The 13,456-nt window shown below is 40.5% G+C and overlaps 1 protein-coding gene across 1 annotated transcript in view; it reads left to right on the forward strand.

Moving 5' to 3' along the window:
- The window catches only part of ARHGAP10 (Rho GTPase activating protein 10), a 232,123-nt gene that overhangs the window by 95,079 nt on the left and 123,588 nt on the right, over positions 1 to 13,456 (forward strand). Inside the window, exons 6-8 of the mRNA XM_065405556.1 lie at positions 1,662 to 1,772; positions 5,672 to 5,776; positions 8,556 to 8,685. Of these exons, the coding sequence (XP_065261628.1) occupies positions 1,662 to 1,772; positions 5,672 to 5,776; positions 8,556 to 8,685 (346 nt within the window). The remainder of the gene's footprint in view (positions 1 to 1,661; positions 1,773 to 5,671; positions 5,777 to 8,555; positions 8,686 to 13,456) is intronic.

A 13,456-nucleotide genomic window follows, 5' to 3' on the forward strand; every position in this document is an offset into this window, starting at 1 on the left:
AGTGCCATCTGGGGCCTTTAACACTAAAATAATAATAATAATAATAATAATTAATAGAGAGCTAGACCTTGGCTCCACCTGGGTAACCCTAGTCCTAAGGGACAAAGATAGATAGTAAACCCCATCGCAATCACTTAAGAGGCCCTTTGCATGTCTACATCCCATGATTCTAAATAGCTATGTATTGCATACAATGCATTATAGGCATGACTAACTTTGCAAACCATACATAAATTGTATTCCATGCATTAATAAGGTTTCTAGGTACTAACCCATTTATTTTTAAACCTGTTTCCTTAATGTTGCAAACATGCAGACGGCTACAGTGTGTGGTTCTTTTAAAAAATGTGATCATTTAATATGTGTGTCTTCGTTCACAAACTATTGGCTCAGAACAATAGAGGATTGATTTTTGTTTTTGTTTACATACAAAACATTTTGAAGCTATTTTTGACACAGCACAGTAGTTAATGTTGTACCTGAACCATGTTTGATAGTCTTTTGAGTTGGAGGTGGTAAGTCTGGGTCTTTCCTTTATTTTCCATTCCCTTCCTTTCCCCCCGTCTTTCTCTGGAGTTTGCACTTTTGTGGGGTTTGAGGCTTTTATGAAACTCCTGGAAGGCCTTAGATACCATTTCACAGAGGAGGACTTCAGTAATGATCGTTTAACAATTGGAATGACACTATGTCCTTTCCTCAAATTTATTTTAATAAGGGTAATGTTAGCCATTGTTCAGTTCCTCTTCAGTTGAAGACTTGGCTTGGACATGTGTATCTTTATTAATAGCCTATACTAATTTCCTAACAGCATGAAGCCGTATTTGCGCCTGTATAGGAGTGAATGGTAGCTAAAATGTAATTAGTACATGAGATCAGTATGACATTGGCACTTTATAAACTCCAAAATATTAATACATCTGCATGGGTCAGAACTAAGGCTACATTTATTACATTTCCAATATTTTGTAGGCTATATGGTGTGTTTAATACCCAGAATAAAGGGTGGGCTTCTTTTAAACTGTCTTTTATTGCTAGTGGTACACAGTATGGATATCTGTATAATGCATCAAAGAAACCCTTGACAAATCAGCAAGTAAGATAGGAGACAGATTATCATCTTGCTTGCCATCACAATTCATACATGTTCAGGATGGGCAGGAGAGGAGGAGATTGAAACGCTCCAGAGTTTTAAGAGCAATAGCATGTTTTTGGGGATGGGGAGCAATACAGACAATGACAGAGAACGTTCAGCGTTAACACTTCCACCCAGGGTTGAATGGAAGCAGTTCGCATCTCTTAGGTATGAGTCTTTTTATTCTCTCTGTGTCTGTGCAGGGCCCTGTTGTGTGATATTAAATAATCAGTGTATGTTTGCACTGACGTTTGTGATCTGCATTGCAATTAAAATGAAATGTCATGTGAGTTTCCAAAAACACTCCACCTTCTGAAACAAAACACAACCAAGCAAATGGTAAAAGGCACTGTTGTTAATGTATCCAAAGTAAACTACAGTAATGAAGGATGTGTACTGTTGGGGCTAGTCCTTCCCCTAGAGAGTCTTATCACTTACCATCTTCAGCTCTGTATACATGTCATTCTGAAGCTATCTGCATAATGTCTGTGAAACCTAAAACTCTAAAACAGCTCTGTTCTGTCTGTAGGCAGATTACCAAGTGGAGCAAAATAGAAAGCACTTTTATGAGCTGTCACTTGAATATGTGTGCAAGCTGCAGGAGATACAGGAACGGAAGAAATTTGAGTGTGTGGAACCTGTAAGTGCTATAGAATTTATTATATAAGAAAGCAACATCTGATGGCTTTGACAAGGGGGAGAGATGGAGTGTAATAGGGTGAAAAACAAAGGGGATCAGTGCTGATTTCTGCTTTTTAAAAAACTAAGTAACTGGGTAACTAAGTAGAATTAAAAACTATCATATTACATCTATGCAAACTCCCAATATATAGAGAGAGACAAACTGATTTAGCTTAAAGTCACCAGTGTAACTATAACTGATCTAGTTACCTTCATGCAAGTTTTTGAGTACAGACAAACCCTGGAGATGTTCTACAGAAGACCCTGGCTTAGGTTGTTAAGGGCAGAGGTGTGTAAAACTTGGCAGCTTTTGTTCACAGGGTCTTTGGGCAAACGGGTTTTTTTTATTGAATTCATAGCCCCTGAAACGTAACGTGAATAATCCAAAGAGCATATTTCCAGGATGGGGTTTGGAGGTTCAACTCCTATTTAATTCATTTATAGTTGAGCCCACTCACTAAAAGGCTGAATCTGGTCCAAAATCTCAAAGCAAAATTAGTCTAAAACTACCAAACGTGGCTAGGGTTTAAAGTGTGTAAAACCAATGAGCGTCACTTGGTTTCAAGCTAAACCATAACAATGCTGACCAGGTTTACTCAAAGTTCCTGCGGGGGCTTGCTCTAAAATTTCCCCAAACCTTCACAGAGAGGAGTTGAATTAGGTTTGTAACAAAACCTTAAGCTATGCCAGTATCCTCTGGTTTCAGATGTATTTATGAAACGTTCAGAACCACTCTTACTATGATAGTTATTGAGATGGTGTATGGTGTTTTTCAGCAGTGAGTAGGGACTTAAGATGATAAGTCTTATTAACTTGTGCTCCTAAATCCCTTAGGTCTTATCTACACCTAGATTTTGTAGCAGTATAACTTTTTGGGTTAGGGGTGTGATTTTTTTTTTTAAACAGACAGTCACACCAGTATAAAGCCATGTGTGGACAGTTATACTGGTTAAAAGTTCTCCTTTCTATACAGGAATAAGCTATACTGGTATAAGCACTCTGATATAAACTATGTCCATATAGTAGGGGGTTTGTAGTGCTCTGCCTTTACAGGCATATTTGAAGCTTGTTTGTAGACAAGGCCTTAGGTGTTTTTGCATGTGTCCCCTATGTCTTGTTAAAACAAATAAAAATAAATGAATCTATGAGCTTAGTATTGTGGTATCTAGCGATTCCATAACAAAAGCCATTCAGCTTCCTGAAAGCCCAATTAAAACTAGTACCTCTCCAAATTACGTTTTCAAATTTCATGTCCATACCCTGGTGAACTGGTTCTTTCAACTGCTTTTCGCAACAACCTTTCCCTCTGCAGACTGGGTAAGTTGTATGTGGGAGGAAATTATTGCTTGATTTGTATCTGAATATAGTCTATTATATTCAATATCTGCAAATTATATTCCTTTTTTTAATGTTTAATTTTCACTGAGGGAATGAATTGAGATGGTTAGTTGTGTACCTGCTACCAGTTGCTTATTCCCATCTCCTCCTTTGCCACATAGATATTTTCTGAGCCTTGCATTTTTGCAAGGGTAGTGAACCACTATTTTGAAAATAGTTTGCTTAAATGTGGCTTCAAAGTATTATTACATTATTAGGCTGTGGCACCTTTTCTCCACAATACAGAGGCCTGTCTTTCTGTGGGTTTTTCTCCCTTGCTTTGCTTTGGGAGTTGCCTATTCTTTCTTACTAGGGATGTCAAGATATTAAAAAAATTAATCACGATTAATTGCACGATTTAAAAAAAATCATGATTAATCTCTCAATTAATCGCACTGTTAAACAATAATAGAATTCCAGTTATTTAAATATTTTTGGATGTTTTCTACATTTTCAAATATATTGATTTCAATTACAACACAAAATACAAAGTGTGCAGTGCTCACTTTATAGTTATTTTTGATTACAAATATTTACACTGTAAAAAACAAAAGAAATACTATTTTTAATTCACCTAATGTAAGTACTGTAGTGCAGTCTCTTTATCATGAAAGTTGAACTTGTAAATGTAGAATTGTGTACAAAAGATAATTGCATTAAAAAATAAAACAGCGTAAAATTTTAGAGCCTACAAGTCCCCTCAGTTCTACTTTTTGTTCAGCCAATCGCTCAGACAAATAAGTTTGTTTACATTTGCAGGAGATAATGCTGCCCACTTCTTGTTTACAGTGTCACCTGAAAGTGAGAACAGGTGTTCGCATGGCACTGTTGAAGCCAGTGTTGCAAGACATTTTTGTGCCAGATGCACTAAAGATTCATACGTCCCTTCATCCTTCAACCACCATTTCAGAGGACATACCTCCATGCTGATGACGGGTTCTGCTTGTTAACAATCCAAAGCAATGCACGTTCATTTTCATCATCTGAGTCAGATGTCACCAGCAGAAGGTTGATTCTTTTTTTTTGGTGGTTCGGGTTCTGTAGTTTCCGCATCGGAGCGTTGCTCTTTTAAGACTTCTGAAAGAATGCTCCACACCTTGCCTATCTCAGATTTTGGAAGGCACATTAGATTCTTAAACCTCGGGTTGAGTGCTGTAGCTATCTTTAAAAATCTCACCGGACCTTCTTTGTGTTTTGTCAAATCTGCAATGAAAGTGTTCTTAAAATGAACGTGTTGGGCCATCATCCGAGACTGCTATAATATGAAATATATGACAGTATGCGGGTAAAACAGAGCAGGAGACATGCAATTCTCCCCCAAGGAATTCAGTCACAATTTTAACAAACGCGTTATTTTTTTAACAATCATCATGGGCATGGAAGCATGTCCTCTGTAGTGGTGGTATGAAGGGGCATACGAATGTTTAGCATATGTGGCACATAAATACCTTGCAATGCCAGCTACAAAAGTGCCATGCGAACGCCTGTTCTCACTTTCTGGTTAATTGCTAATTCTTAGAATATCAGGGTTGGAAGGGACCTCAGGAGATCATCTAGTCCAACCCTGCTCAAAGCAGGTCCAATGCCCAGACAGATTTTTGCCCCCGATCCCTAAATATCCCCCTCAAGGATTGAACTCACAACCCTGGGTTTAGCAGGCCAATGCTCAAACCACTGAGCTATCCTTCCCCACCCCTTAATGACATTGTAAATAAGAAGTGGGCAGCATTATCTCCCGTAAATGTAAACAAACTTGTTTGTCTTAGCGATTGGCTGAACAAGAAGTAGAACTAAGTGGACTTGTAGGCTCTAAAGTTTTACGTTGTTTTGTTTTTGAGTGCAGTTATGTAACAACAAAAAAATCTATATTTGTAAGTGGTGCTTTCACAATAAAGAGATTACACTATCGTACTTGTATGAGATGAATTGAAAATACTATTTCGTTTATCATTTTTACAGTGCAAATATTCGTAATAAAAAATAATATGAAGTGAGCATTGTACATTTTGTATTCTGTGTTGCAATTGAAATCTATATTATTTGAGAATGTAGAAAAGCATCCAAAATATTTAATAAATTTCAATTGGTATTCTGTTGTTTAACAGTGCAATTAAAACTGTGATTAATCGTGATTAATTTTTTTAATCACAATTAATTTTTTTGAGTTAATCACGTGAGTTAACGGCGATTAATCGTCAGCCCTATTTCTTACTTGTTTGATCAAGTTTAAAATAAAGATAATTTGTAAGAGACTGGAAGCAAGACAGGCTCCACAGGTGTTAGTTATGTTGTTAGCCATTTTTAACTAAATAGATTCTCGTGAATAGTAGACATTAGTAAGAATATTTTTATTAAAAAAATCTGATAGTTTTTGTTTACTTGTTCTTTTAAATGCTTACTAAAGACTAAATGAGAATACAGCAATCTTTGCTGGCAATTGGTGTTCTCCCTGCTAAGAAAGCTCTCCTGCTTGTATTCCAGGTGCTGTCATTTTTTCAGGGTATATTCACTTTCTATCATCAGGGCTATGAACTCGCCAAAGACTTCAATCACTACAAAATGGCTCTGCAGATCAATATCCAGAATGTAAGTTAAGATGTTTTTTATTTAAGCAATTTACAAATTTTTGGAATAAAAAATGTGTACTGTATATTTGAATAACATGTTTCTTGGTAATGTGAGTTAATCAAGAGAAACTTTGTGGTTATAGTGCCATCTTCTGGCTAACCAACTACGTGATTGAATTAGCCATTGTGCAATAATTGAGAATACAGCTAATCCTGCCACCTAGTGTTCTCTAATACTCTTTAAAATATTTTCTGTCAACTTTTCATAGTTTACGTTTAAATTCTTTCATGTTCACACTCGATATGTTTAAGTTTAATGTAATTAACAGTTTATTTTAATTATGTGCAGTTGGCTGGCTCAGGGGTTTGGCAATGGAATACATCTTAATTGGATTGACTTTAAGTCATTACTACAGAACTACACTGTAGGTAACTGAAGAACATACAGTGAGACAGCCAGGCTTCCTAACAATTTTTATCACACTTGTTGGTACTTCCATTAAAGGAGCCAAAGAAAGAATGACATGGAGACTGTGAACCAGACTTTCTTCTTCAGAACAATACTTTCAGAAAATAATGTACTTGAAGCACTCAAGTATTGAGCTGTTTAAGGAAACTTAGACTGCTATTGCCTGTGCAACACTTGTTTTGTTGGTTGGCTGTTGGTCTCCAGGGTTGTCTGGAATTACGACACAGTATTTCTAGGAGGTTACAGTCTGATTATAGACATGAATCGATGAGTCAGAACAACAGACGGTAGTGGGGAGAAAAGGCAGAAAAGAATGACGATAATATATGGTTATGTAAGTTAACATCTTTGATGATACCACACTTGTACTTCCTTTTTGTTTGTGCACATCTTTTCTCTGCACTCACCAATTCTCAAGTTGTATTGGGTTGCAGAGGGAATTTTTCAGTTGTGACTTTGTGCTAGTGGGCTTCTTGGAAGAAGTTACCCTTTCTGGAGGGAATTGAATTGAGGGGTCTTTCCCACTGGGATTGGGAGATTATTCCAAACACAGATGGCAGCATAAAAGAAGGCACCAAGGTGCAAGTAGGAGAAGGATAGTAAAAGGGCATTGAGTCTGATATTGGTATTAGAGCAAAAAAGCTGAAGTAGGACAGGATAAGAAATAAGATCTGAAATATAGGCCAGGATGAAGTTGTACAGGGCTTTGAAGGTGAAGATGAGGAGTTGAACTTGAAATTGTAGATGAAGGTGAGCCAGTGAGAAGTTTGAAGAGGGAAGTGACGTGGTCAGAGCAATGGGAAAGGAAAATAATCTTTGTAGCAATATTTTGGATGGACTGAACGGTAGCAATATGTGCATCAGGAAATGCAGAGAGGTTACAGTAACGAAGGTGGGATATTAGTGTTATAATTGTTGGAATTGAAAGGCTGGGCTGGATTTTCAAAATGCTCTAGAGGAAGGAGTGGCAAAACTTGGTGACAGCCTTGGATGTGGGAGGAGAAGGGAAAAAAGAGTCAGAAATGACCCTGAGGTTGAGAGCCCAAAAGACACAGAGGTCAGTGGAGCCGTCCACTGTAAAGTGTGTCTCTATGCCGATTCAGTAACGCCACCTCCCTGAGTGGCATAGAATCATGGTTGATGTAATTTTAAAATCAAGATTGGATGTTTTTCTAAAAGATCTGCTCTAGGAATTATTTTGGGGAAGTTCTATGTATGACCTGTTCTATACAGCAGGTCAGACTAGATGATCACAATGGTCCCTTCTGGCTTTAGAATCTATTAATCTGTTTCACACATGTCTTTTAAGCAGTACAGTGCATGACAATCACTCCCACCTTACCTAATATACTGTAAGAATTGCACAAGCACATTCATAAAAGGTATTATTTTCTGTGCTTCTGAGAGCACAGACCATCTCTAATTTCTGTTGCCCGGGTGCATCCTGCTGCAGCTGTGGTAGCTGCATTTTGTGGCTGAGGTACTGGCTCAGCAGTCTGTCACGGTATTGGGTCCATTCTGGAGAAATGTCTCATCTTTTGCTTCCCAAAGATTGTGAAGAGCACAGCAAGCCACAGTAATGCAAACAGCATTGATGACATTGGAATCCAAATGGGTCTCTGCCAGTGGGGTTTCTATATGCCACACCACATTCAACCACCATTCTGCATCTTCTGAAAGTGTAATTTAACCTTGTTTTGCTGGAGCCTCTGAGATCAGGGTATGCTTTCATAAGCCAAGGCAAAATAGGGTACGTGGGGTCCCCTAGAATAATAGTGGGGAAAGTAACTCTGTTTATGGCAATGTCATTTCATGGGATTAGTGTCCCAGCCTGCCCTTGAATGTAGACTCCCAATTGGCAGAAAACCCTGGCATTATGAACTTTTCCAGTGCAGCTCATGTTGATATGGTCTTCAAAGGCCTGCATAACAATGGAGCAATACCTTTTTTAGTTTACGTACTCACGTGCTCCTTTAGGAGGGCAAGCAAACTATGGGCACATGAATTCCAGCAATGGCCCCAGCGCAGTTTGAAACCCCCATTCTCTCAAAGGCAGGATTTACTTTAGGCATGCCCCAGAAACCTCTGCAACCACTTTACGTACATTCAGCTTTCCAAAGCCAAATTGGTTAGCAACAGACCAGTAGCAGTCAGGGATAGCCTGTTTCCAGGTGGGTATAGCAACCTGCTTCTGGACCAGGATGCCTGTTCTCCGTGTGTGTGTCTTGATGCTGGAGGGCTGAGGCAGGCTGCTCACAAAGCTTCAGAATGTAGCTTTCTTAGTATTTTTTCTGTTTTAAATATCCTTTTTTTTTTTTTTGAAATTTAGACAAGAAATCGTTTTGAAGGAACAAGATCGGAGGTGGAGGAGCTCATGAACAAAATCAGGCGGAATCCTCAGGAACATAAAAGAGCAAACCAGTTTACAATAGAAGGCTACCTTTATGTGCAGGAAAAAAGTAAGATACAATTTTATTTTATTATTTGTATTCCAGTCGTGCCCAAAATCTTCTAAGTGCTATACACATTCAAGTACATGTACTTCGACAAACGTGCATGCACGCACAGAGTTTCTACTCAAAAAGCATTTGGTTTAAGAAAAGTGCATTTATAATTCAGTGTTCTCATCTCTTTACAAATTTAATATCATACTTAATATTAATATATAGTCTTTCATACAGTGATCTCCAAGCACTATACAAATATCAATTAAGGAAACCTCCAGTGAGGTAGGGAGGCTGTAATATTCCTGTCTTAGTATTCCAGTGAGGCACAGAAAGGCTCAGTGAGTTAGCCAATGTCACATAGTGAATCGGTGTCAGAGCTGGGGATAGAGTCTTCAACTGACTCTCTGTACAGTGCACTAAAGATTTTGTTGTTGAATGTAAAGCCCTTTACAGGAAATGTTTATTCTTCTTTGAGGCTGGAACCAAGCTATTCATTGTGGGTGAACATGCATTCCATGTGTCTGGTACTGGAAATTCTTCAATAGAAATGTTTGTTGGTCTGCGCTGGTGCACTATGCCTCCTCGTGGGGTGAACTGTAGGCAGATGTGGCGACATGGACCAACCACCTCTTCAGTTCTTTTTCTACCAGGTGTGGTCTAGGACAGAACCTCCTGTGTTAGTAGTTTCTAGCTTCTTAGGCTCAGCTTCTTGTAAAAACATTGTATATAGTTTTAATAGTTTTGTTTCATAGTTAATTAGTGTATAGTTGTAGTTTAGAGAGTGGGGACCAGGGGTTTCCCCCCTGTTAATCCCTAGACATTTAGCACCATCAGTTTTGCACAATGCTAAAACTACCATACCCACACCTATACAATGGATCGAATTCCAAAGACTCCAGTCAGTTCTCCTGCCAGACCTTGGAATGCCCTTATTGAGGATCTGACTATTTACACACATCCAGAGTCACCAATCTGATTGGACCTGATGCTCCATTCACAACATTGTCCAGGCGTCACTTGCCGGTGTTGAGCACCGGCAGGGCTATGGATATTCCAACACCGGTGGGATGCTATTCACCTGCTTACACCTCTGGCTGAATGCAGCCAGTACTGAGGGTTCCACCCTTAGAGTCTGACAACTCTTACTCTGAGGAGGAATGGGTGCCGTCAGTTACACTGATGGTCTGTCCACAGCATGTCAGTTCATACAGGGCCCCCAGAGCCTTTTGGGGACCTCCACTTCCATAGGACCCTTATCTACCAACCATGGATCAATGGTAATCACCATGGGGTCTGCTGAACTATCAGTATGATGCCATCTACTGGCCTTACTGGAGTGCCTGGAGCCCCTGTTATGTGGTGGGATTCCCTCCAAGACCTCTTTCCACTTGGCTTTCCAAGAACTCAGGTATTCATTATTCAGGTATTTTTATTTTGCATACAGCAGTGCTACGCTAACTTTATTAGATCCAAACGCAGGGGTGGTGGATGCAGGGTACATCATAGTTCCAAAGTTATGCCGAAACCCTCTCTCTTTATATACATTGCACATCTCATTGCATTTATTATATGCTGCATCACACGTTTTTGAATTGGCATGGTTACTTTTCAGGGGCGGTGCAGCATACTTTCTGTTCACTCATTGGCCATATTCGACCAACTCTTTACCACATCTCTACATTTCTAACTTATCCTGTCCATTGTTATCTTGTTTATAGTAAATGTTTCCCTGAGTGTTCTCCCTTTTATCTTAGCAGGCTCAGACATTCTGTTTTGTTAATCTACTGACCTATTTACTTATCTTATTTGGCACAAACGTCCTTTTTTCAGCCTGATAATTCATTTACCTCCCTAATTCTATTTTCCAAAGAATGAGGCCTCCTCACATGTGTTTAATTACTCATGTGAGGTCAAGCTTTCCTACATTAGCCTTTGTGTGCATCGTAATCCTGTCTTTCTGTGCCTTCCTTTTCAAGCTTATTACCCAGCAACACATGCCTAAGACCAGAGTAGTTGTAATCATTTGAACCATCATTAATATTAGACTCAAAGTACGAACCAAGGGATGCAAGCTTAACTGCTCTGGAATACTCCATCAGGGTGTCTCTACTGCCTGTACAGTACTGTTCCCAATTTCCTGTTGCTCAGCTATCAGTTGGGCAATGGACACCAATTGCTCTTTTTTCCTTTGTACCAAATCAGTGGTGTTAATGGACAAAGGAAGTATGGGTGCAAAGAGAGCGGTCACCAGTGACTCTCATTTGGTGTTGTCTGTCACAGCCTCTGTCACATCTTCCTTCATCTGCACACTTGGCCATAGGGCATAGGTCCCTATCTGAGCCGGAGAGGTGAGGTTCAGACAAAATCCAGTCAGGCAACACCAAAAAGTTGTGGTATCCCAGAGCACATACTGTGTCCCCTAGCTGTACCACCTCCTTTACTCTCTCTTTAATGACTAGTCGGGCCCAACCTCCCCCACTTGTGGTCAGGTTCAATCATGATGCTTACACACAGAACTGTCTGTGCAGAACAGCAGGCTGTGTTTATTTCCTCTCCTCCTTGTTTTGCCATCGTCACACTGGGATAATGCTGTTATAGATTCCATTCTCTGTTGTACCCATACTGTTAACATATACCAAATCTTTACAATTACCAGACCATCTAGGAATAGCAATCATAATTGGCACCATCGAATTATTGAGTTCATGTGGGCCAGGACCTTTTAGCCTTGCATATTGCAAAATTTACTCCCCCACATTCTTAATTCCCTTTTCTACTAGTGTGGTCTGGATAAGCATGCTGTTTAACAATCTTGACCCCGCCCCATGCTTTTTCTTGTACACAGTAGAGGTCCAGAATTTGAATACTAGGAGCATTGTTCTCACAAAAGATCATCTCCAGCAGAAGATTCCCAACTGCCACTGGAGAGGAAAGGAATAAGAGGATTTGGAGCCACTGGAGCAGCCTGTACTGCCAGATCCACACATCCCTGCTTCATTCCTAGATGAGGCAGTGGTGCCAGCTTCCCTCCCCCTACCTGATGGTTGCAATACCAAGAGCTGCTAAGAAGGATTGTGGATACTCTCCACATCCCGGTGGAGGAGTTCAGGGCCCCCATCACACAAGCTCCTGGACGTTCTTCAATCAGGAGCTCCCTCCAAAGTAGCGCTCCCTATTGAGGCCATTTTGGAGCTTGCTGAAGACATTTGACACACACTATCCACCTGTGCCTCTACTCCCCAGAGGGCTGAAGAGAAATATTTTGTTCTCTCTAAGAGGGCAAAATATTTATTCTCTTCCCTCCAAACCTGAACTCTCTGGTGGTACAAGCGGTAATGAAGTACCACAACCAAGACTACAACAACCAAGACGGACTCCTTCGGACAAGGATGTCAAGAGAGAACATTTCCTCCGCCAGCGTACTGTTCCTTATTGCAAACTACCAGGCAGTTATGTCAAAGTACAACTTTATTAACTACAATAAGTTGTCAGAGTTTGCAGTCAGTTACCACCAGAATGTAGGTCCCAATTCCAGGCTATCCTTGATAAAGGCATATTAGGAGCCAGGTCATCCCTTTAGGCATCACTCGATGCAGGCACCTCACTTCATGGTGACCTCGGTGGTCATGAAATAGGCCTCCTGGCTGTGGTCATTGCCGTAACTTCCTTGGGAAGCCCCAATAGTGGAGGATCTCCCCTTCAGTGGAAATGACCTTTTCAATGAAAAGACTGACAAGTCATTCACTCGCTCAAAGACTGCCATGCCATACTCAGCTCCTTGGGAATATACACCCCGGAACCGTATAGAAGATGCTCTAAGGCATCGCAGCATAGATATCAGCCAGCCCAGTAGCCGTTATATCAACAGAGGCCTTATGAATCACCAACATAGCACCAGAGTACAGCATGGCAGGTGCACTGCTGCACCACCATCTCCTCTCCAGAGCCAACTGCCTACCAAGAAGGGGTTTTGCAGGGATGTTTGGGAGATATCAATCAGTCCCAGCTCATCCAGTCTCCCTCACCTTCTTTGGTGACTGCCTGGCCCATTTCCTTTTGATGTGGCAGTGCCTAACTTCAGACAAATGGGTTTTGGACATCAGCTTAGCCAGCTACATGATCGAATTCCTGTGTCTGCATTCCCCCAAGCTCCCTTCCCTGTCCGTTTTCAGAGACCCATCTCACAAGAGAATCTTCATACAGGAGATAGAAGCCCTGATCCAGGTAGCGGCAATAGAGCCAGTACCTCCTTGAGATGGGGGAAGGGCTTTTACTCCAAATACTTCCTAATACCCAAAATGACAGGGGGCTGGATCCTGGATCTCAGGCAGCTGAACATCTTCATCCGCCACTAAAGATTCAGGATAATCACCTTAGCCTCTATAATAACCTTCCTAAATGTTGACTACTGGTTTGCAGTTCTTGATTTAAGGATGCTTATTTTCATATAGATATCCACCCAGTGTTTTATGGTGGGCTCAGAGCAATTCCAGTACAAGGAGCTCCTCTTCAGCCTTTCCATGGCTCCAAGTGTTTTCACAAAGGTCATGTCTGTAGTAGCAGTGCTACAATATATTTCCCTGCTTAGATGACTGGCTCTTGAAGGGATGATTGTATAGAGAAGTGCAGATAGTACTCAGTACCCTGCTTGACCTTTGCCAGTTCTTGGGTCTTTAGATGAACCCAGGAAAGTCCATTTTAATACTCATAACATCTATAAAATTTATAGGAACAGTCCTGGACTTGGTTGCGGCCAGGGCCTACTTACCACAGGATAGGTTCT

The sequence above is a fragment of the Emys orbicularis genome, chromosome 5 (assembly GCF_028017835.1).
Source record: "Emys orbicularis isolate rEmyOrb1 chromosome 5, rEmyOrb1.hap1, whole genome shotgun sequence".
Classification (NCBI taxonomy): domain Eukaryota; kingdom Metazoa; phylum Chordata; order Testudines; family Emydidae; genus Emys; species Emys orbicularis.